The sequence below is a fragment of the Talpa europaea genome (assembly GCF_964194135.1).
Source record: "Talpa europaea genome assembly, chromosome: 13".
Classification (NCBI taxonomy): Eukaryota; Metazoa; Chordata; class Mammalia; order Eulipotyphla; family Talpidae; genus Talpa; species Talpa europaea.
In genome coordinates, this window is record NC_140080.1 from 70,943,469 (window position 1) to 70,968,063 (window position 24,595).

Sequence of the window (24,595 nt, forward strand, 5' to 3'; positions counted from 1 at the left end):
GCAGCAGACCTCTCCTGGCTTGTCCACTGCTCCCCTCAGCAGTGTATTTCAGTAGACCTGACTGTTCTGTTCCCCACTCTGTCTCTGGTGAATCCTCTCCCCCACACACACACCTCTGGCCTGTATCCCAGTTCTTGTATGGATAAAATAAATAAATCTTTAAAAAAATTCAAGATAGGGCCTCCCCAGTGGCGCAGCGGTTGAGCGCTGGGTTGCGAAGCTGCCCGCGGCCTCTGCGGCGCCGGTTCAATCCCCAGCTGCTCCCCGGCCACCGGAGGAGGGTCCCACATGGCGCGCAGACCTCTCCTGCCGCCCGCTGCTCCCCTCAGCAGTGTACTTCGGTCCTTCTGCCTGCTCTGCTCCCCGCTCTGGCTCTGGTGAATTCTCTCACCCTCCCGCGCTTCTGACTGTACCCAGTGCATGTATAAACAAAACAAACAAACAAACAAACAAATAAATAAATAAAACATGCCTCTATTAAATAAAAATTTCAAGATAACATCAAGAAATAATGAAATATTGGCACATGCAAACAAATCAATACAGTTATTAAAAATGAATTTTACGGGGCCTCCCCGGTGGCGCAGCGGTTGAGCGCTGGGTTGCTAAGCTGCCCACGGCCTCTGCAGCGCTGGTTCGATCCCCGGCTGCTCCCTGGCCACCAGAGGAGGGTCCCACATGGCGCTCAGAGCTCTCCTGCCGCCCGCTGCTCCCTTCAGCAGTGTACTTCGGTCCTTCTGCCTGCTCTGCTCCCTGCTCTGGCTCTGGTGAATTCTCTCACCCTCCCGCGCTTCTGACTGTACCCAGTGCATGTATAAACAAACAAACAAACAAATAAATAAAAAGCATGCCTCTATTAAAAAAAATTTTTAAAAAAATGAATTTTACATACTAATATCAAAAAATATCTAAGACAGTGTTAAGTTATACATATCTACATACATAGTGGATAACTCTACTATGGGGAAAGAGCAAGAAAGAACTTGGGGGAATCAAGAGTACCAACACAGAATTAAGTCATAAAAGGGAAACACATGAGTTTATTGAGTGATTAACTGGAGCCTACAAGATGAAAAAGGTTTCTAATGTTGCTGACTTGGTGCTGCACCAACTGACTTTGTTCTGCAGATGAATTTATCCATGGTTTCTACTATTTCAATGTTTGGTTAAAAAAACCCACAAACTTCACCCAGGGGGCAAATGGCCATCTTTTTCACTCTAAAAGATCAAAAGTAATTCAAGTTCATGCATAATTTTAATAAATGAAATCATTTTAAAAATCCTGATTTTGGTGTATGCAACAAATGAATTTCTAAAAGAACAAACTGAACATGAACATGTCACTATGAAAAAAATGTCAATTAGTTCTGGAAGAATAAATATTACACTATTTGTTCACTTTATACTTTCAGAGTAAGATTGAGACTAAAACGTTTTTGCTCTTAAGAATATTTAAAAAGGGGCCTCCCCGGTGGCGCAGCAGTTGAGCGCTGGGTTGCGAAGCTGCACACAGCCTCTGCAGTGCCAGTTCGATCCCTGGCCGCAGGGCGAGGAACCCACATGGCGCACAGACCTCTCCTGCCGCCCGCTGCTCCCCTCAGCGGTGTACCTTGGTCCTTCTGCCTGCTCTGCTCCTCGCTCTGGCTCTGGTGAATTCTCTCACCCTCCCACGCTTCTGACTGTACCCAGTGCTTATATGTATGTATGCATAAATCAATCAATCAATCAATCTTTTTTTTTTAAAAAAAAAGAATATTTAAAAACAATACTAAGTAGTTTTAGGACCTAAGGAGTGTTCCTAAAGTTTACTATATATCTCATTTAATCTTCAAAACAACCCTACAAGGTACGTTATTAATTTCACTTACCAACTAAATAATTATTGAAGTAATTAAAAGCACTCAAAAGAAATGCACTGGGCCTCCCCTGGTGGCGCAGCGGTTGAGCGCTGGGCTGCAAAGCTGCCCGCAGCCTCTGCAGCAGCGCCTGATTGATCCCTGGCCACCGGGCCAGGGTCCCACATGGCGCGCAGACCTCCCCTCAACGGTGTATTTCGTCATTCTGCCTGTTCTGCTCTCTGCTCTGGCTCTGGTGAATTCTCTCACCCTCCCGCGCTTCTGACTGTACCCAGTGCTTGTATAAATAAATAAATAACTCTTAAAAAAAAAGAAAGAAATGCACTGAAATCAATCAGCAAACCCTGGGCCTATATGTGGTCCCTAAATAACATTTTGTCAATAAAAACAGGAAATACATGAACTGAACCTGGAACATCTTCCCATGATTAAAATCAAGAAAACGATTTTAGAACCACTGGGGTTGTATCAAGAAATACAAGCAACCCTCCAAGAGATTGTCAGTGATCAAACAAAATATTAGGGCCTCCCCGGTGGCACAGCAGTTGAGCGCTGGGTTGTAAAGCTGTCTGCAGCCTCTGCAGCTCCGGTTTGATCCCCGGCCATCGGGTGAGGATCCCACATGGCGCGCAGACCTCTCCTGCCGCCCACTGCTCCCCTCAGCAGTGTACTTCGGTCCTTCTGCCTGCTCTGCTCCCCGCTCTGGCTCTGGTGAATTCTCTCACCCTCCCGTGCTTCTGACTGTACCCAGTGCTTGTATAAATTAATTAATTAATTAATTGGTTTAAAAAATGGTTCTTTAAAAAAAAAAACTAAAACAAAATATCAGAAAGGATAAGCACAATGGTCTAAAACAAAAAAGACATGAAAATCCATGGGCTCACAAAGACAGTTTAAAACAACAAAAGAGGTTGCTAGAGAACTAGTGGAAAAATTAAATATTTATGCTTTCCTGTAGGAACTGTATTTCAGAGTCCCCAATGGGTAATGGAGGGAAAAAAAAGTTCTTATAAACAAATGATAATATGTTAGCATGCCTCACAATCACCTGGATGGCTTGTTAAAGCAGTTTGCTGGTTCCGGCCCATATAACATATAATTTGCATTTCCAACAAGTTCTCAGATTACACCAGTGCTGCAGTATGGGCCTGCATGTAGAGAACCCCTATTACACATGAATTCTGGATAATAAAATTCAGAAGGGAAATAATTAAAATTTGTAATTTTTAACCCCAACTATTTTTTGATAAAGCATCTGACCAACCATAATCAGTGGCAATAAGATCACTAGGTAAAAGATGGAATTTTATACTAGATTCATAGTAACAGAACCCATTGCTCAAATTCATCCTTAAATATAAAACAACTTGACTATATGTCTCTCTCTCTCTTTTTTTTTTTTTGGTGGGACCCTCGCCGGTGGCCAGGGAATGAACCGGTGCTGCAGAGGCTGCAGGCAGCCTCGCAGCCCAGTGCTCAACCGCTGCGCCACCAGGGGAGGCCCCACTATGTGTATCTTTTTTTTTTTTTTTAATAGAGGCATGTTTTATTTATTTGTTTGTTTGTTTGTTTTGTTTATACATGCACTGGGTACAGTCAGAAGCGCGGGAGGGTGAGAGAATTCACCAGAGCCAGAGTGGGGAGCAGAGCAGGCAGAAGGACCGAAGCACACTGCTGAGGGGAGCAGCGGGCGGCAGGAGAGGTCTGCGCGCCACCCACTATGTGTATCTTAATGTGATGCAACTGAAATGCACAACATAGCCAATGAAATATTTCAAATAATATCTTAAGGAGGAAAATCAGCCATATGAATAATAAGGGGAATTCTATAGCCCATGTGACACTCTGCCCAACAAATAAAAAATTGCATGAATAAAACAAAAAGGGCAGGTGATGAATTTAAGAGACCAAATGTCATTAGTGGACCTTGTTGGATTTTTTTTTTTTTAAGATTTATTTATTTATTTATACAAGCACTGGGTACAGTCAGAAGCGCTGAAGGGTGAGAGAATTCACCAGAGCCAGAGCGAGGAACAGAGCAGGCAGACTGATGAAGTACACTGCTGAGGGGAGCAGCAGGCGAGGCAGGAGAGGTCTGCAGGCAGCCTCGCAGCCCAGTGCTCAACCGCTGCGCCACCGGGGAGGCCCCGGATTTTAAGCATTAACTATAGAGACATTTTTGGAGTAAATCTGGACTACTGAGCAGGAACTGGGTTATAAATAATAATCAAAGTTAACTTTGTTAGATGTGTTCCTAGAAACACATTAGAATTACATTAAGTTGTTAATAAAGGTCTTAATTTATGTATTCTGAGCATATAATGATGTATATAGTTAAAATGACTTTAAGTCTGAGAGTTACTTTCATTAACTAGGAAATAAAGAATGCATCAGAGTAGGAAAGAGCTGGGTAGATGAAACCAAAAAGATACAATGTTAATAATGCTGAAGCTTTTGTGTATAATTTTAAAAGCCCATCTTAAAAAGTTAATAATTAGGGCCTCCCCTGGTGGTGCAGTGGTTTAGCGCTGGGCTGCGAGGCTGGGTAGCCTCTGCAGCGCAGGTTCGTTCCCTGACCACCAGCAAGGGTCCCACAAAAAAAAAAAAAAAAAAAAAAAGAAAATGTTAATAATTAACAGTGTGTATCCTTTTTTTAATCTAAGGATACACATTTTATTTACCTGTGCAAACATTGTATACTTATGCACAAAGACACAGATATATACATATGCTGAACTTTTTCATAAATGAGATCTTGCTATACATAATATTTGTCTATAGCTTTCTTCACACTTCATGTATCCAAGAGATTTTTGTATTCATAAACAGATTTATTACCAAACTCTTTTTAACAGTCTTGTTCCTTTTAATAGCTATGTGTCACATGACATGTAAGTTGTTTCAAATCTTTAATACTTTTTATCGTCATAAACCTGAGCAAGTATTTCTATTGATAGGTTCTGAAAGGCAGAGGTGATAGCCTACAAGATAATGTGTTGAGGTTTTTTGGTACAAGAAAAAATAAAGAATAAATATAATAATTACATGCATATCACCTGCATACATATGCAAGACCCAGTATGACTCCGTGACTGGTAACTTGCCCATGTGCATGGCTTTAGATGCCATCTTAAAGAGCCTAGAGAAGAAAGATGAACTATTTAGGGAAAAGAAAGGTAAGGTCCATTAGGGAGGTTACCTGGAAAGGTACAGCAGACAAAAATGTGCAGATTAAAGTTCTGACTTATCCATTAAAAAGAGATTATTAGTTTTTTCCAGCACATCCCATTACAGGAGTTTATATGAAAATATCTTTTTCAAAAGCATCCTCCATGCAGTTTCCAGAGCCCCCTCACATGAAATTCATTTTTTGCCAAAGACAACCTTTAGTGTGGAAGGTTTTTGCTCCCCTACAGTCCTTCTCAAGAAGTTCCACAATTCACAAGTTGAGTTGTTCAATTATAAAACATATTTCACTTACATGATGGCATGGTTGATTTTTTTCAATGTGTATCTTTCATTCAACTGAATTAATTTTGTATATACTGTTAGATAAAAATCTAAGAATCATTTAATAACCTACCCCTTTTCTCTTAAACTTAAAAGTGCCTAATTTACCAAATACCAATATAAATATGTCTCTTCCTAATCCTCACGTACATATCCTATTCCTGTACCAACATAATTCACATATTATTTCAATGTCTTTAACAGTGTACATGGCTACTAAAAGGGCACACTACATCCATTATTGTTTTCCCTTCAAAATTGTCAAATTTCCCAAGTTAAACATGGTTCTTCCTCCACATTTATACTTTACCCACTGATCTTAGAATTAGTTTTAAATTTCTTGTTTTTAAAAAAAAAAAAAAGAATTACCTATAGATTACTTGGAGGTAAGTGACCTCTCTGCAATGAATTTTTACATAAGTAATTTTACGTACCACTGTACTGTTTTATTTTTTTTTTAAGTCTACTTTCTATTCTTCACTATAGAATTGAAACTTTTTTTTTTAAGATTTATTTATTTATTTATACAAACATGGGATACAGTCAGAAGCGCGGGTGAGAGACTTGAGAGAATTCACCAGAGCCAGAGCGGGGAGCAGAACAGGCAGAAGGACCGAAGTACACTGCTGAGGGGAGCAGCGGGTGGCAGGAGAGGTCCGCGCGCCATGTGGGACCCTCACCTGGCGGCTGGGGATCAAACCGGTGCTGCAGAGGCTGCAGGCAGCCTCGCAGCCCAGCGCTCAACCGCTGCGCCAACAGGGAGGCCGACCACTGTACTGTTTTAAATTTCATAACAAACGTATGTTTAGAGTCAATAAAAAGTAAAAGCATTTAACACAGCTATACTAAAATAAGTTTGGTAAAATGTTAATATAACATGTGAACCACGTAATATCCTGTAATATCTAACACAATAAAATACTAATAGAAAACACAAGCCTGAGCATTCCAAATTATTGTCCCAATTCCAATATAAATAACAATTTGCTGGGAACTTTTGCTTCTGGGAAGAAAGAGCAGATGTACTTTCCCCTATTCCTTCTGCTAAGTACAACTACAAATTCCAGACATTATATATAAAATAAATATTGGAAACAAAGGCAGACTGACTACAAAGCATGGGAACCAAGAACATTACAAAGTGAGTTCCCTGGAGTTTCTTTTTGCCTTCTCTATCTCAGATTTGGTGTGGAAGAAGGCCTCAACTCAGAAATCCTTTGCAGGCAAATTAAAAATTAATTTTAGGGCCTCCCTGTTGGCGCAGCGGTTGAGCGCTGGGTTGCAAAGCTGCCCGCAGCCTCTGTAGCGCCGGTTCAATCCCCAGCCACTGGGCGAGGGTCCCATGTGGTGCGGAGACCTCTCCTGCCGCACCCACTGCTCCCCTCAGCAGTGTATTTCGTCAGTCTGCCTGTTGTGTTCCCTGCTCTGGCTCTGGTGAATTCTTACCCTCCCACGCTTCTGACTATACCCAATGCTTGTATAAATAAATATATAAATCTTTAAAAAAAATTAATTTTAATTAAAAAATTAAAAAGCTCCAACAAAAACCTCCTTACTCTAGCCAAAGGACCAGGATATAGGCAGCTTAGCAAGACTGAAAACTAAAATTTAGACCATACCCAATCAATTCTAGCCGCAAGTCACAGAAAAATGGCCAACCCATACCCAGCGAAGGCTGTAATGTTGGATCCCAACACCTCTACCAGAGTGGAGTCAGAGAAGGCAAAATTAGGGAGATTGGACTTCAACCCCCACCCAGCAGTAAAAACAAACTTCCTATTGGGGAGGTGTCACAGAAGGTCTCGTCGAGTCAGGCCTTTCACTACAGTCTAGCAGTGGCAAAGCCAGACATTCTGGCCACCACCAACTCCATGGTGTCAGTAGCACTCTATTAGGTAGCTGAACTCCAAATCAGACCCAACAGTAACAAAGAATAACTCTCTTCCTGCCCTCCCCATGAGGTGGTATGAGAGAAATCCAGCTAAAAGAGAGTTAAATAAAGTCCAGAGTCTCATAATACCCCCCCCAAAATAAAAAATGAGTCATCACGCCAAGACCCAAGAAAATCTCAAACTGAATGGCAGATTTCAACACCAATGTTTAACAGAGATGTTTGAATTATATGACAAAGATTTTAAGACAGTCATCATAAAAATGCTTCAAGAAGCATATGCAAATTTGAAAATACAACTTATCGAAATTTGTTTGATAAAGCTGAAACCGTGCTGAGAAAGAAACTTGCAATACTAAATGTTCCAAAAGGTCCTCAAATAATTTCATTCAACATTGTCTGGTCACAGCATTGATGAGAGGGTAAATCCCAGCATATGTTGACAACAATATTATTCAAGGACCCGAATTCATTCCAAGTTGTTTCATTTAACACTGCAGTTTCCAAGAACCTTCTGACAACATTATAAATAAATCTGAAATTAACAACCTAAGCTCCCACTTTGAAAATCTAGAAAGAGGGCCTCCCTTCTGGTGCAGGTGGTTGAGCGCAGTGCTGTGAAGCTGTCCGCAGCCTCTGGAGTACGAATTCAATCCTGGCTGCGGCAGACCTCTCCAGTCTCGCCTGCTGCTCCCCTCAGCAGTGTATTTCGGTCAGTCTGCCTGTTCTGTTCCCCGCTCTGTCTCTGGTGAATTCTCTCTCCCTCCCGCACATCTGGCCTGTACCCCAGTTCTTGTATGCAGGAATAAATAAATCTTTTAAAATAAATAAATAAAAATCTAGAAAGAGCAAAATAAATCCAAGCAAGCAGAAAGAAATAAAAATAAAGCAGGCATCAATCAAATTGAAAACAGAGGTAAACAATAAAAAACAGGGCCTCCGTGGTGGAGCAAAGGGTTAAGCTCAGCACTATGAAGCCATCCACAGCCTTTGCTGCACGAGTTTGATCCCCAGCCAGTCAGGGAGCAACCCACATGGCAAAGCAGACCTCTCCTGTCTTGACCGCTGCTACCCTCAGCAGTGTATTTCAGTCAGTCTGCTTGTTCTATTCCCCACTCTGTCTCTGGTGAATCCTCTCACCCCCCTCATCTCTGGCCTATACCCCAGCTCTTTTATGCATAAATAAATAAATCTTTTTTTAAAAAAATAAACAACAAAAGGGAAAGAATGAAACAAAGAAGGTTTTTAAAAATTTTTATTTAGTTTTGCATAGAAGAGCTAGGGTGTAGGCCAGAGGTGTGGGAGGTGAGAGGATTCACCAGAGACAGAGTAGGGAGCAGAACAGGCAGAACTACTGAAATATCCTGCTTTTTTTTTTTTAAAGATAGATTTATTTATGCATACAAGAACGGGGGTGCGGCCAGAGGTGCGGGGGGTGGGGTGAGAGGATTCACCAGAGACAGAGTGGGGAACAGAACACGTGGATTGACTGAAATACATGTACCATGTGTGGGTCAGCAACCTGGCCAGGGATCAAACTAAGGCCTTTGCAGCGATAGCGCTGGGGCTTAACCCCTAGGCTACCAGGGAGTCCAAAGAGTTGTTCCTTGAAAAGATGAACACAACTGACAAATCTGTAGCAAGAATGAAAGTGAAACAGTAAGTTACCATTAGGAGTGTCATGATCAAAAGGATACTGTGGATAGTAAGGGGATACAATGAACAACTCTGTAAACTTGATAACTGAATGAAAACAGACTACCTCCTCAAAAATAGTCAACTACCACAACTCACCTACATGACACAGAAGAATTCAACAGCCTAATTTTAAGTTCATATTTGTAAAAAAGAACTCAAAGAATTCTATCAAACATTTAAAAAGAATTTTTTAATTCTATACAATCACTTTCAGAAAGGGGAAAAACATCCCAATTCACTTTATAAAAGTGACTTTAAGATAATACAAAAAAGGAAAAACTATTAACAGCCCTCATAATTACAGATGCAAATATCCTTAACAAAATAAACAGCATTCAACAATATATGAAAATAATTAACAAATAGAATTTATTTAGGAATTAAAAAGATGGTTCAAGATTTGGAAACCAATCAGTATTTTATTTATATATATATGTATATAAAGAGACTGAAAAAGAAAAATCACATGATCATAGCAACTGATAAGGAAAATAAAACTCAACCCTTTATGACAAAATCTCCCAGCATCCCAGCATCAAGAGAATAGAGAAACTTCCTAAACTTGATAAAAATCTAAAAATAAAACCTACAGCCAACATTATACTTAATGGTATACTACTACTTCTCTAAGGTAAAGAACAAGGCAGCAAATGTCTACTCTAGATACAGTGGTCAAAAACTAATAAAATCTGTCCCTATTTGTAGATGACATATCTACATAGATAACCCTATGGAATCTACCCAAAAAAAACAACAATAATAACTAGTAACCATGTTCAACAAGGTCACAGAAAACAAGCATTAAAACATGAATTGTACTTTTAATACATTAGTAATGAACACATGGACAGCAAAATTAAAAATACAATATTATTTTAAATTGTTCAAAATACTTGAAATATTTAACAATACAGAGATATATGTATAGGATTCATGCTAAAAGATGCTTAATTTTGATAAAAGCATCAAAGAAAATCTAAATAGAGAGATATGTCATATTCATGGATGGGAAGACTCAATGTAATAAAAATGTCATTTCTCTCTAAACCAATACAGGATTAATGCAGCTATTTTCAAAATCCTAGCAAAGTATTTTTTATAGACATGGGAGAGTATGCTAAAATTTGCACAGAAAGGCAAAGGAACTAGAATCACTAAAACATTTTGGAAATGAATATAGTGGAAGCATCAGTCTACCTGAATTCAAGACTTATATAACTTTAATATCAAGGCTATGTGTTATTGGTAGGACACAGAGCTCAATGGAATAAAACAGAGAACCTAGAAATAGAATCACACAAATATGCCCAAATCTATTTTGACAACAGCATAAAAGAAATTTTTTATTGTTTTATTTTTATTTTTTATTTCTTAAAGATTTATTTACTTATACAAGAACTGGGGTACAGACCAGATATGCGGGAGGGTGAAAGGATTCACCAGAGACAGAGTGGGGAACAGAACAGGCAGACTGATGAAATACACTGCTGAGGGAAGCAGCGGGAGAAAGAGGAGAGGTCTGCTGCGCCATGTATGTTTCTCCCCTGCCCGCCAGGATTGAACGCGCGTTGGAGAGACTGTGGATAGCTTCACAGTGTGGCGCTCAATTGCCTGCGCCACCAGGGAGGCCCCATAAAAGCAAAAAAAAAAAAAAAAAAGAGTCCTTTCAACAAATGGTGCAATAGCAACTAAATATCTGCAGACAAAAAAATGAAACTTGACCCAAATTTTATTCCTTATACAACTAACTCAAATGGAACATGGACAAATGTAAAGCTATATGCATTTCAAACAAAACATAATGGGGAAGTATATGTAATTCAAAACTAAACAGAGTTCTTAAATTTGATGCCAAAAGCATACTTCATAAAAGAAATATTTGATAAATCGGGGTTAAGGATGTGAGGACAGTGAAAGTAGCTATAAAAGAGCAGCACGTGGTGATGGAAATGTTCTGTCTTGACTATATCAATGTTAATAACCTATTTGTGATGCTGTTTTTTTTTTAAGATTTATTTATTTATGCATACAAGAACTGGGGTACAGGCCAGAGGGGTGGGAGGTGAGAGGATTCACCAGAGACAGAGTGGGGAACAGAACTGGCAGAATGACTGAAACACACTGCTGAAGGGAGCAGCCTGATGTGCCATGCGGGTATCCCCATGGCCGGGGGTGAAACTTGTGCTGCAGTGGCTGCAAATAGCTTCATAGGTTGCATCTTAACCCCCTGCACCACCAGGGAGGCCCTTGTGATATTGTTTTGCAATATCTATAATTTAAAAAACTACATGTAGTTCTGCATGATGTTACCAATGGGGGAAGTTGTCAAAGCGTAAACAGAATCTCTGTATTATTTCTTACAAGTGAATATAAATCAGCAATTATCTAAAACAGTATTTTTAAAAATTTCACACTGCAACCTCTAGTTTCAGGACTAAAGAATCGCTATATAATAGAAAACTCCAGAAGAAAAAGTGGTTGAATCAAGTTCAGACAGTATTTACATTTTTATTTATGTATAGACATTAATAGCAACTTCATTGACTCAATTCCGTAAGGATCCAAGCTAAAGCTTTAAAACTAAAACATTATTTTAAAATAGATTAAATAAGACAAAATTAATATAGAGCATTAGTAATTTTTATCTATCTGTGAGCAGTTCTCAAACCTTTTTGTCTCAGCATTCATCCAAACTTAAAAACTGAGAACTCTGAATAGCTATTACTCATGTGGGTTATACCTACCAACGATTATTTTACTATACTAAAAGTTAAAGCTGAGGAAATATTAAAATACATATTAGTTCATTTAAAAACAATTAAAATCCATTACATAGTAACATAATAACATTTTAAAAATATATGTTGAAAATTTAAATGGGAAAAGATTCATACTGCTATACCTATTTGCAAATCTCCAGCTCAAAAAATACAGTTGAATTCTCCCGCTTCTCTATTCACTATACCCTCATATGTTGTTTTAGTAGAAGAAATGCAAAAAATAAACAAATAAAAGGCAGGCCTCACACAAATATGCAACTGTAAAGAGAAAAGTATGTTAACAACCTTTACAGATATGTGTGAATCCACTTCTGTGCAACTACATCTAAGTGCAACAGAGTTGTGCTTTTTTAAGAGCCTAAACTGTAATAAGGATTCTGAAATCATATAAACTTTAAAACCGTTACATTAAGGACCTTGTCTAGCATGATCTTTAAAGGGATCTTTTATTTATACATAATTTTGTAACAACATGCATTGGTCTTCTAAAAAATACTCTTTGCTGTTACACAGATACTTCAACTATTAACATTTCATTAGGCAGTAAGACAAAGTCACATTTACAAATATCATTACCAAATTCATTGCAAAAGCACTTTAAAGTACTGGGAAGCTGTCAGTTCATGGTGGTACATGTAAGTTTTCCAAAATTCCATTTTTACTTGAAAACTTGAACATTTTCATGAGCAGCAAATACTGTCAGTTGTCTTCCTTCATGAAACAGGCTTACTGCATTCATTTCAAGAAAACATCGGCCAAATACCAATGACTAAATAACCAGTTTCTCTCTCAGTTCATTTTTCCAAATAAAAATGGTGTTCCAAGAAAAAAGCTAGTTTACCTCACAACTTATTCACACAAGCTTATTTTCCCACAATATTCAGTACATAGTACTACATAAATGTGTATTTCCCACTGGGCACACAATTTATTAAAACGTTGTGCACTCATAGCTAACATCATGCTCAACAGCAAAAATGGGAAAGCTTTTTCCTCTAAGATCATAAAGAGTGCCCACTTTTACTGCTTTTATTCAACACAGTATTATAGGTTCTAGCTAAAAGAGTAGGCCCCAAAAAGTGGGTAAATAAACATCATCCTGTAACAGGGTGGTCCCCAGGAAAGGGGGAGGTTCCAGCTTCCCTGCCCCACCCAAGGAAGGGTGGAGCTGAGCAGGGAGAGAAGAAGCTGCAGAAGAGACTGAGGAAGGAAGCTGGATGGAGCTAGGAGACCTGGAAGAGGCGCATGGAGCCTAGAGACAAGTGAAGAAACTGTGCTTGTCTTTTGGCCGTGGACTGGGTGACACAGATGTGGGTGAGACCCGTGGGGAGGTGACAATGGCAGCTTTTATCTTGATGTTGATTTTGCTCTTTTCCTTCTGGGCTTGTCCGGTTGTTTGTGACCCTTTTCGGTGGGTCCCCACTGGAAGATGTTTTAGACTTGTAGCAGGCTTTGGGGCCTTGTTCTGGGCCGATCCCATTTGGATGGAGTTTACCCACGAGGGGATGGGTAACTTTGGGTGCTTCATTTAGAAACTAGACTCTTTGCCTTACCTGTATTGTTTCCTAGTTTTATTAAAGTTCCTTCCCATTAAAGTCTCCTATGTTTTGTGTTGATGCGGCGGATGGCAGAACCCATGTAGAATAGGCAGGTTTGCGGGGTTTGGGCTGCCCCTCTCCCTGTCCTATAACAATCCAAACTAAACAGGAAGAAGTAAAATAATCTCTGTTCACAGATACATAATCTTATATATAGATTGCTTTTCCGCCTTTTGGCTAAGATCAAGTGCATAATCTTATATATAGAAAACCCTAATGATGCTACAAGAACTTAAAACTATTTTTTGTGTCAGTTTTAAGCTTATCAGTAACCAATGTTGTGGTTGGACTGCCCTGTGGCTCCTTCTATGATTGCTAGATGTCATTTAGCAATAGCCATCAAGAAACTATGGAAAATTAAGTTTATTACTCACCAGACCTGAAAAGGACACAGCACACTTGGGGCTATGTAGCAAGATCAGAGAGGACGGACGGGTGGGAGACAGCAAGAGCCAGGGTTCTGATTTTAATTGAGAATTGGGACCTAGGGATTCATGGGCTCACTTCTTATTGATGAATTTAAAACATAAGAACAGGTATGTGAAGTGTGAGAAGAAAAAAAAAAACTAGTCTTACTAGTTACTGAATCAACCAAAATCTCTAAAATAAGAGCCTTAGTGCAGAGGCTTAATCTCTTTATCTTACTAGCCACGTGGCTGGCAAAGCATTTACAAGAGATAGGCAACTTTGAAGGAAATGCCTTTTTGAAGTAGATGCCTGAGGAAACTTAAAGTCAGACATTTGCATTATAAAAAGAGAAAACCTGTATCTTGGGGCTTATACTACAAACTAATAAATTCAGCCAGGTTGCAGGATACAAAATCAAGAGTCAAAAATTGATTACATTTCTACAAATCAACAATGAACAATCTGAAAAGTAAGAGAACAATTCCATTTACAACTACATCAAAGTGGAATAAAACTTAATATTTAAAGAGTGAGTTGTAAGACCTATATGCCGAAAACTATAAACTACCACTAAAAGAAATTAAAGACATAAACAAACTCAAGTACAATCCATGTTAATGGAATGTTAGACTAAATATTGTTAAGAAAGCATTATTCAAATGATCTACTAAATTAAAAGCAATCCCTATCAGATTCCTAAAATTCATATAGCATCTCAAGGGATTCTAAGTAATCAAAACAATCATTAAAAATAAAAATAAAGTTGGAAGACTCACACTTCCTAATCTGAAAACTGAAGTTACAGTAAGTGAAACAGTATGGTACAGGATAGTGACAGACATATAAACCAATGGAACAGAAGAAGGAGCCCTTATTTTAACAAGGGTGCTAACATCATTCAATGGGGAAATGACAAAATGCTGACAATCCATGTAAAGATGGAATTGGACATTTACCCTACACCATATACAAAATTATTTTAAAACAGATCAAAGAACTACATTTAAAAGCTAACACTGGGCCTCCCTGGTGGCGCAAGGGGTTGAGTACAGCACTGTGAAGCTATCTGCAGCCTCTGCAGCACAGTTTGATTCCCGGCTGGTCAGGGAGCTGCCACATGGCGCAGGAGACCTCTCCTGTCTGGCCTGCTGCTCCCCTCAGTGTGTATTTCGGTCAGTCTGCCTGTGCTGCTCCCTACTCTGTCTCGGGTGGATCCTCTCACTCCCCATACCTCTGGCCTGTACCCCAGTTCTTGCATGCATAAATATTTTTTTAAAAAAAAGCTAAAACTGTAAAACTTAGAAAAAACAAATACGACATGACATTGGAATTGGGGAAGATTTTTTAATGACCAAAAGCACAGGGACAAAAGAAAAAAAAATAGAGAAATTAGACTTCAACAAAATAAACAACTTTAGTTTATCAAAGGACATTATCCAAAAAGTAAGAAAATCATATTTGCAAATCATATTGTCTAAGAGATTAATAGGCACAATACATGTTTAAAAAAAAAAACTCATACAACAACCACCCAACTTAAAAATGGGCACAGGGCTTGAATAAACATTTCTCAAAGTAGACATACTGTGTTCAATAAGCATGTCAAGCAATGCTCGATATAACACTAGTCATTAGTGAAATGCAAATTAAAATCACTTCATAGACACCACTTCAACACATAGAATGACTACCCAAAAAAACTCTGAAGATAACAAGCACTGGTAAGGATATGTAGTAATTGGAAAACTGATGTACTTGGAGTGGGAATGTAAAATGATGCAGTCACCGTAGAAAACCACATAAATGGTATCTTAAAAAATTAAACATAGAGTAACCATATGGTTCAGCAATACTTCTATGGCTATATACTCAAAAAACTGAAGCAACTCAAAACAAGTATTTATACACCCACATTCAATACATTATTCACAAGAGCCAAATTGTAAAGGCAACCCAAGTAATATAAATGATATATATATATAATCTAATATTATTTAGTCTTCAAAAGGAAGGAAATTCTGATCAAGCCAAAACATGGATAAACTTTGATGACATTATGCTAAGTTAAATTAAGTCAGTCCCAAAAGAACAAATCATATGATTCCATTTACGTGAAATAACTAGAGAAGTCAAATTCATAGATACAGAAAGCAGAAGGGTGGCTGCAAGGGGTTGAAGAGGAATTATTGTTTAATAGTTTTGGAGTTTCAGTTTGCAAAAAGGAAAATGTGAGATAAATGGTAGTTACAGTTGCAAAACAATGTGAATGGACTTAATGCCACTGAATTGTACTCTTAAAAATGGTTAAAAAGGCAAATTTTAAATTATGTATAATTTGCTAAAATGAAATGGACGAGGGTAAAAAAAACTTAAAAAACAGTGATATGCTAGTCTTTCACAATCTCTGAAATCACCAGATGAAACCTTAAGAATGTAACTAGGGGGCCTCCCTGAGGGAGCTGACCCACAAGGCACAGCAGACCTCTTCTGTCTCACCTACTGCTCCCCTACTGTGTATTTCAGTAGATTCTCCTGCTCTGCTCCTTACTGTTTCTGGCAAATCCTCTCACACCCCAGCCCCTCGCACCTCTGTTCTACACCCCAGCTCTTGTATGCATAAATAAATCTTTTTTTTTAAAAAAAGAATATAACTAGGATATTCGTAACATCTATTAATATTTATATGCTGTAACAAAAAAATTGACATCCTAGGTGTTAATAAATGTTGTTGCAACCATTAAATGAAATAGTGTCGTCAATTTTTAAAAAAAATGAGCAAATACCAGGCGTGCAAATGCCTAACAATTTGAAAGATATATTAAAAAGAAAAAAGCAAAGCACAGAGCAATCTATATAACACTCTATCATTTGTCTAACCGAGACAGAAAGTATGGTCAAATACGTTCATGATTTCACAGGAATAGAAAATTCTGTTAAAGGTTGATTCTGAGTAGTGAAATTGGGTAGACAGAGAAGTGGAAGGGATAGAAGGCTTTCTTTTCTCTTTATAAACTATTTTGTCTGGGGCCTCCCTGGTGGCGCAGGCAGTTGAGTGCCACACTCTGAAGCTGTCCGCAGCCTCTGCAGCACTGGTTCGATCCCGGCCAGCCAGAGAAAATCCCACATGGTGAAGCAGACCTCTCCTGTCTCGCCCGCTGCTCCCCTCAGCAGTGTGCTTCGTCAGTCTGCCTGTTCTGTTCCCTGCTCTCTCTCTCCGGTGAATCCTCTCGCCCTCCAGCGCATCTGGCCTGTACCCCTGTTCTTGTATAAATAAATAAATCTTTAAATTATTTTGTCTTTTGAATTTTGCATTGTTGTTAGGGGGAAAAGGATGTCCCAAAGCAAATTCCATACAGGCTTTGTGGACTCCACCCCCACCCCAGGTCAAAGCCAAAGACACTGGGAACTCCAAATCCCATCACCACCAAAGGGAAGGTGGCTAGGACCAGAGGGTGGGGTTAAGCAGCCAGGTGGATACAAAAGACAGACACGTGGGCTTTGGGGATCTCCCATTTTTGGCTCTCCGCCAGCTCGCAGCAACCGGCCAGCTCTGAGAGTGACTTTGGGTTTCCAGGTCGTGGGATCGGGTAGGACGCATTAAAGACTTTATTTCCCTATTTTCTCCCTGAGTTGTACATTTTCCTTATTTCTTTTTCTCTTGTAAATAAACCTTTTATTAACCCTTTTGTGTGTGTCTGTAGTAGAGTATTCATAAGTCCCTTTAAAGCGCGCGGTGAGGACCCACAGCCAGGAACCCGTTTAATATCGGGGTTGCTCTGTAACATTGTTACAACCCACTAAGAAAGGAAGAGACTGAGAGCAAGATTGAGTGATTGATTGTGGGTTTGTTTCAAAATACACGTGGCAAGGCTAAGCATTTAACATAAACATGGTAAACCTTTTTCCTTAATTTCCCAGTTATTATATTGACAGGTAGGTGGGGCTAAGGAAAAACTACAAAAAGAACAAGGTACCCAGGTGCTTAGAGCAATGCTAGAAAACAAAAAGGACCCAAAAACCCAGATCACAGCCAGGTGACTAAATAAATAACCCATCACTACACCCTCTTAACGTATTTTTACAAACAAAAAGTTTAAATATATATTAATTCACCTAAAGTTCTTTGCAGTTATAAACATTAAAGTTTACTTAAAATGATTATCCTTCATGGTTCCAATAAAACGAATGAACTGAAATCTTATATTCAAAACATCAAATAACATTTGTTCCACATAAAACCATATACGAATGATAAAAGGATGAGTAAAATCTATGTCTAATATTCTTTGCATAGTTTCTAATACATTCTACTCATATAAAAATATCAAATCAAAGAAGCATTCTCGGAATGGCTAGCAGTTTTTCAGTTTCATTTCTTCTTTGTAGCATGTGTAGTAACTAGATTAGCAGTCTGTTTCCCTAACTGATACATAAGCTTCAAGAAAACAAGGTCTGTGTCACTGATCTGCTGATTCATTCTTAGTCTAACAACTGAGCATGTCACTATTTGCTGAATAAAGGAATCCATCAGAAAAAGATTTTTAATTACACATTTCAAATGAAAATTTATTTTATTCAAAAAACTATGGAATTATGGATTATCATATTGTTTGTTTAATGTAGGAGTATACCTTTTTGCTATAAGAAATTTAAAGATAATTTGCTTAAATTAAGTTTTGTGGGAGCAAAAACATCAAATCATACATTTTTTTTAAGAGTTTTATGTCATCAGAAAGAGAACTCTAAGTAAATTTTATAGGTCAAACTGAAATTTCATAAATTCAGTTTATGTTCACACTGAGTAGGGATTAGTATTCTGAAGGGAATAGTTCTGCTTAAAGCAAAGCAATGTATCCAAATTTCTTGATGCAACTACCAATTTATAGGAAATGTCTAATTCTCAACTTATGGTCTGTGGATCCTGGGGAGTCCAAGACCCTTTTACAATGTAAAATCAATGTTGTGATTTTTAAATGAAACTATTAAATAGGTTCAAATATTTTAATTTCCAATCAAATAAATTCTAATAGATATAACCACATAAACAAAAGATCTGAGATCTTTAATAAATTTAAAGAGAATAAAGGGATTCTTAAATCACACAGTCTGAGAAACCCTGGCCTAGATCAGGAGAATTTCTTTTTTTCTTTTTTTTTTAATTTTTTGCATAGAACTGAGATGTAGGCCAGAGGTGTAGGGGGCAAAAGGGTTCACCAGAGACAGAATGGGGAGCAGAACAGGCAGATTTACTGAAAGACACTCCTAAGGGGAGGCAGCAAATGAGACAGGAGAGGACTGCCGTGCCATATGTAGGTTAGCTCCCTGGCCAGGGATTGAACTGAGAAGATCAAATTCAGCCCACGTAGTGGTAACAGCACTGAGACTTAACCAGTAGGCCACCAGGGAGATCCTAGATCATGAAAATTTCTATGAAACAATCAAATTTAAAATGAAAGACAGAGAGAATCCTTATTTGTGACAGGATTTAAAGACAATAATAATCAAATGCAAACAATGAGTTTTACTTGGATCTTGATCCAAACAAATGGCTTTAGGAAAAGTGGGACAATCAAGGAAGCAAACACTAGCTAGATATTTAATAATTTTTCCTAAGTTTTTTTTTTAAGGTGATAATAAAGATGGTGTTTTTTGAACGTGGGCAACAACTAGCTGGAGGCTTATAAAATTTACCCAGTTTTAGAAAATGAAATCCTTTTAAGAACTTAAAAATATTAATAATATTGTTTTACATTCTTGTTCAATTCTGCCTCTTAAAAGAGAATAATATTAGACAATTCAAGTCAATTAATTATCAACTCAAAACAGAATCACTTTAAGGATCTATACTGCTATATGTTTTTAAAGCAAATGAAAACTGTTCTTTGCCTTCTCTCAATTATTCTAAAGCAGCTGAGAATATTCAGCACTCATTCATTCAGCCTCTCTTAAAAATCGAAAGCAGTATTAGTTAATATAATATTGAGTCAACATATTTAAGAACATTCACCAATATGTTGTGGTTATGGGGTCTAAAAATTGAAAAAAGAGGAGACCCCATCTGTTTCATATCCAAACACATAACCCTCCAAATTGTAATACGCTATACAGTGACCATTAGTCCCTGAAAGATGTCTAATGCAGTTTTCTGATAACAAAATACTGATTTTAACAAATCATTACAAATAAAAAGGAAAATCTAAACTTTAAATAATCTACCATTTTAATTGTATAATATTGTAGAAAATGGTAACAAGCACTAACAAGGACTAAACTTCCCAGGTTCCATTCTTAGTAAGCCAAGCTATTTCTCACTTCATTACCTTCACATACTCCCAATGGAGTATGGACCAGCTTACAGAATAGCTGATTCAGAGAGGTCTGTTATTATAGGACATTTATGCAAAGATGATTGCCCTCACTGCCTTTAGTAAGTTTTCCTCCTTTAATGGACTTAACACAAAATTTATCCTTAAAATTATTTTGTACCCCATTATGAGACTTTAATTTTATGAGACAAGAAACAAACTTTATTTTATCACTACACTATGCAATGTCTGATACAAAGAAGGTAATAAATACAGGATGAATTAACATATCCTAAAGGGCTGACCCATATAAGAGTTTGTTGAGACTGAAACACGAATAAACCAGAGGCTGGAGTAAGGAGCTCAATCACAAGACTGGTGAAGGCAGTGACTCTAGTCAACTGCAAAAACACTACTAGTGTTTTTGAAAAGTGAAGAAATATTATAACTCACTGAAGGGAAAAAAGATTTGCAAGTCATGGATACAATAAGGGACATATATCTAAAATACATAAAGAACACTTACACTTACACTTACAACTTACAACTCAACACTTCCAACACTTACAACTCAACAATAAAAAGACAAACAGCCTCGTTTTCAAACGGAAAAGGATCTGAAGAGACATTTCTCCACAGATAACATACAAATGTCCATTAAACACATAAAAATATATTCAACATTATTAGTGATTGGGGGAAACAGAAATTAAAACCACAAAGATACCACTTCACACCCAATAGTGTAAACAAACAAGATACTAACAAATATTGGTAGAAATGTGGAGAAATTGGGATCTTTACCCATTGATGGCAAGACTATAAAATAGTGCAATTACTATGGAAGTCTGACACACTGAACATACAGCTCCCATATGGCCTAGCAATTTTACTCCTAGGTACTTATCCAAAAATAAAAAAACCAAAACCAAAAAACAGGAAAACAAGTCCAACAAAAACCTGCATGTAAATGTTCACAGCAGTATTAATCATAATAGCCAAAAAGTGGAAACAACCCAACTGTCTATCAACGGATAAAAGGATAAATTCACACAATGACTATTTATTTGGCCATAAAAAGGAATAAAGTACTAATACATGCTACAACATAGATAAACCTGTGTAAGTTATGCTCATTAAAAGAAGTGGGTCACAACAGAGCACAGTGAGTGACTTAATTATATAACACCTCAATAAAGCTGTTATAAAACAAAATCAACTACCTATATTTCTGGATATACTTTACTGTATATATCAGTGAAATTATAGCTACTCTGGGTCTTCATAAAGGTCTTAGAATATATACCTCCGAGACACAAAGACAAAGAAAAAAGACGGGAAATCATCATAACTACATGACTACCACATTTGACATAATTTTTGCTACTCATGCTCATATTGTGAACAGTAATTTTTTCCTACTGATGTCACATTTCTGTCTTTATACACTTCCAGAAACTAAAGAATGCCTACCCTAATACAAAATGCTAAACTAATTTTCCTTAGTTTATTTTCTGATTTCTTCATTTCAAATTCGACCAAAGCACAACAAATTTATTTTGCAGAGATAATGTGAGAATGCAAGTTGTCACAGGAAGAAAGCTAAAACACCACCACCTGTTACTCACTCAGTATACTATTACCACTATGCTACAAGAGACGCAGTATCCCAAAGTTGAGCAAAACTTTAGAAAGAGGGGAGGATATACAGGGTATGCCCTACAAAAAAGCACTCATATGTCAAAGAAAGGAAATATTGAGCAGATTAACCCAGACCCAACTGAGATCAGCAGCAGCAGCAAGAGCTCAGCACCACCATCACTACAGCGATCATCAAACAACATCACTCTCCTACCTGTCAAAGCATACATTTATGTGCTTTTAATTTTTTCTAATTATGAGGCATTTAAAGATACAGAAATATCCCCAAACCCAGCTAATAGTATATCTTATTATATCAATTTTTCTTTTAAATATAAGAAACAAAAGATAACATTCATTTTTGTTTCCTCTTTCCTTTACCGTAACCACTATATTGGAATATGGTGTCCATTACTATGCATGTTTTAACTATAGCCTTCGGTATCTATGAACAACATATTATTTTGCATGTTCAAACTTTACAAAATGGCATATTAATCTGCACCTTGCTTTCTTAGCTTAACATTTTGCTTATCTGTTGTTATTTAAATTCAGACATGTTGTTTCACGTAGCTCTAGTTCATGCGTAAAAACCACTACATGATATTATTATATTGCATGCACATCCCAAAATATTTGTTCATGCTTTAAGTAATGAAATGTTTAAATTGTTTCTTATTAAGAGGCTGCAATAAACATAATTCCTTGGGCACAGGTACTAATTTCTAGGAATATTCCTAGGAGGAATACCGCTAGGTCAAATGATATGTACCTTTCACTTCATTAGAAGTTGCAAAGCTGCTCTCCTTTTTATATCCCCATAAAAGAGCTCCTGTTTCTCTTCATCCTTGCTAATTCTTGGTATTGTTACACTTTTCAGTTTTGCAAACTGATGGTTATAATGGGGTACCTCATTGGTTTATTTTTTTCCTGATTAATAACGTTAAGTATCTTTTATTGGCCTTTCAGGTTTCCTCTCATATAAAGTGTCTTTAAACGGTACTGCCATTTTTCTATTGGTGCCATTTTATTTTATTGATTTGTGTTAGTTCCTAAGCAATCTAGATATCAATCCTTTATTGATTATATGCTTCTAAAATGCTCTTTCCAATAAAAAGTATACACCTGTCACTGATTTTGAAATCTAAAAAGACATAGAGGCAAATTTCTGTCTTCTCAAAGTTCATAGCTATTTTCCAGGACCTTTATATCTATTTCTAAAATGTTTTTGGACAATCAGAGAGGACTAATTCCTTGTTGAGAGCCAAAATACAGACTTCCTATGAACTGAAAAAATGGGGGATGACATTTTCTTAACCACAGGCATATACACAAGGACAGTCTTCATTCTGTCCAGTCAATCCCACAAATTTGGCTCGCCTATGAATCACAGAGCTTTCCAATGGGTCAGTAAGCAAGTATCGATTTTGATTAATGTTTCGTTAAAACTTTTAACAACTAGGACATAACCATTATATATTGACAAATAAGAATGCCTGAAAAAACAATAAAGAGTAACCATCTCTCTACCCAATAAGTTAAAAATGAAAGTACAAATTCAGGCTAAGCAAATGAAAACATGTTTCACACACACTTACAATCAGTTCTTACAGAAAATGGTGCTTTGCAGAATGAAATGATCCTGGGTATTTTAGTGACAGCAGACAACTTCTCAAAAAAGTTAACTTCATTTTCAGGAGCTATATATAGAATGTTTTGCAAAAATAAAGACGCTGAATAGACGAGAAAGAATCTTAGATCATTTACTCTAACTCCCTCAATTTCAGGTCAGGCAACCGTAATTCAGAAATTAAGAAACGTGCCCAACAACCCAGGTCCTTTACAATCTACAAATTTAAGGCTCTTTCCATTGCGCTGCGCATCTTTTTTAGACTCCCCAGCCCTAAAACTGATTCCTCTGTTAATTTTATAAGATTGGGTTGACTGAGTACAGAAACGATGTTAGTAACTCCCAACCCAAGGCCAATCTTTTCGTTTCCACGTCCCCACCTCCTCTCCCCCGGCCCTCCATTATCATTTACAGGATGAAAACAATATTTGTCTGAATTTCTGGCCCTCCTAGATGCGGAGTTCCGAGCCCCTCCCTGACTACTATTTCAGTGCTCAATGGAAGGGGTTTCTGTTGTTGTTTTTTCAAGTCCTTTCTCCAACAACATCTACTAGGCGCCGACTTTGCGGGAAGCGCAGGGCTCGCTGCTCCTCCCGCGCCCACCGACCCCCCCAAGCCCGGGAGCCGGGAAGCCGAGGGCTGGGGAAGTGGGCTCGGGAGGGGAGAGGTGGGGGGGAGGGGCCCCACCGGCGTCGGGGAACGGGCCGGCGGCGGGAGCGGCCGAGAGGGGCAGGCGACTCACCTTTGCGCAGCTCCCGCTCCCACACGGTGACGATGGGCCGCGAGTGCTTGCGGTGGTGGATGAGCCACAGGGACAAGGTCTGCACGCTCTGCTGCGAGTTGCTCAACTCCGACAGCTTCTTCTCCAGCGCCGCCTCGGAGAAGGCGGACATCCCTCCGACACCGCGATCGCGCCGTCCCACGCGGTGGGGCTGAGGGAGGAGAGTTTCGCCGCCCTCGCCGGGGCCTCGCCCCCTCACCCCACCCTTCCCCACGCCCTCACCACCGCTGCCGCTACATCCGAAAGCGGCAGCAAACCAGCAAGATGGCTCCTGGCCGGCAGTGACGTCACGACGTCACGTCCCCGGAAGAGGCGGGGCCGGGAGGCGGGGCCGACGGGGCGCAGGTAGGCCGGGGAAGCCCGAGCGGGGGGGACGGGCAGAGGGGGGGGCGTGCCAAGCGGGGCAGGGCTGGAGGCGGGGCTCACGCCCCTCCTGGGAAAAAATTCTGCTGAGAAAAGAGGGCCTTTCTTTTGAAGATTATTGGCAGTATATATTT

General features: G+C 38.6%; 1 protein-coding gene across 2 annotated transcripts in view; it reads right to left on the reverse strand.

The window, feature by feature from the left end:
• RPRD1A (regulation of nuclear pre-mRNA domain containing 1A) overlaps nt 1-24,210 on the reverse strand; it is a gene marked incomplete at both ends in the record, with an annotated part of 65,415 nt that extends 41,205 nt beyond the window's left edge. For both annotated transcript variants that reach the window (XM_084252150.1, XM_084252151.1), the window contains one exon: nt 24,060-24,210. In XM_084252150.1, coding sequence (XP_084108276.1) covers nt 24,060-24,210 — 151 coding nt within the window. The remainder of the gene's footprint in view (nt 1-24,059) is intronic.
• Between the last annotated feature and the right edge of the window lie 385 nt (nt 24,211-24,595).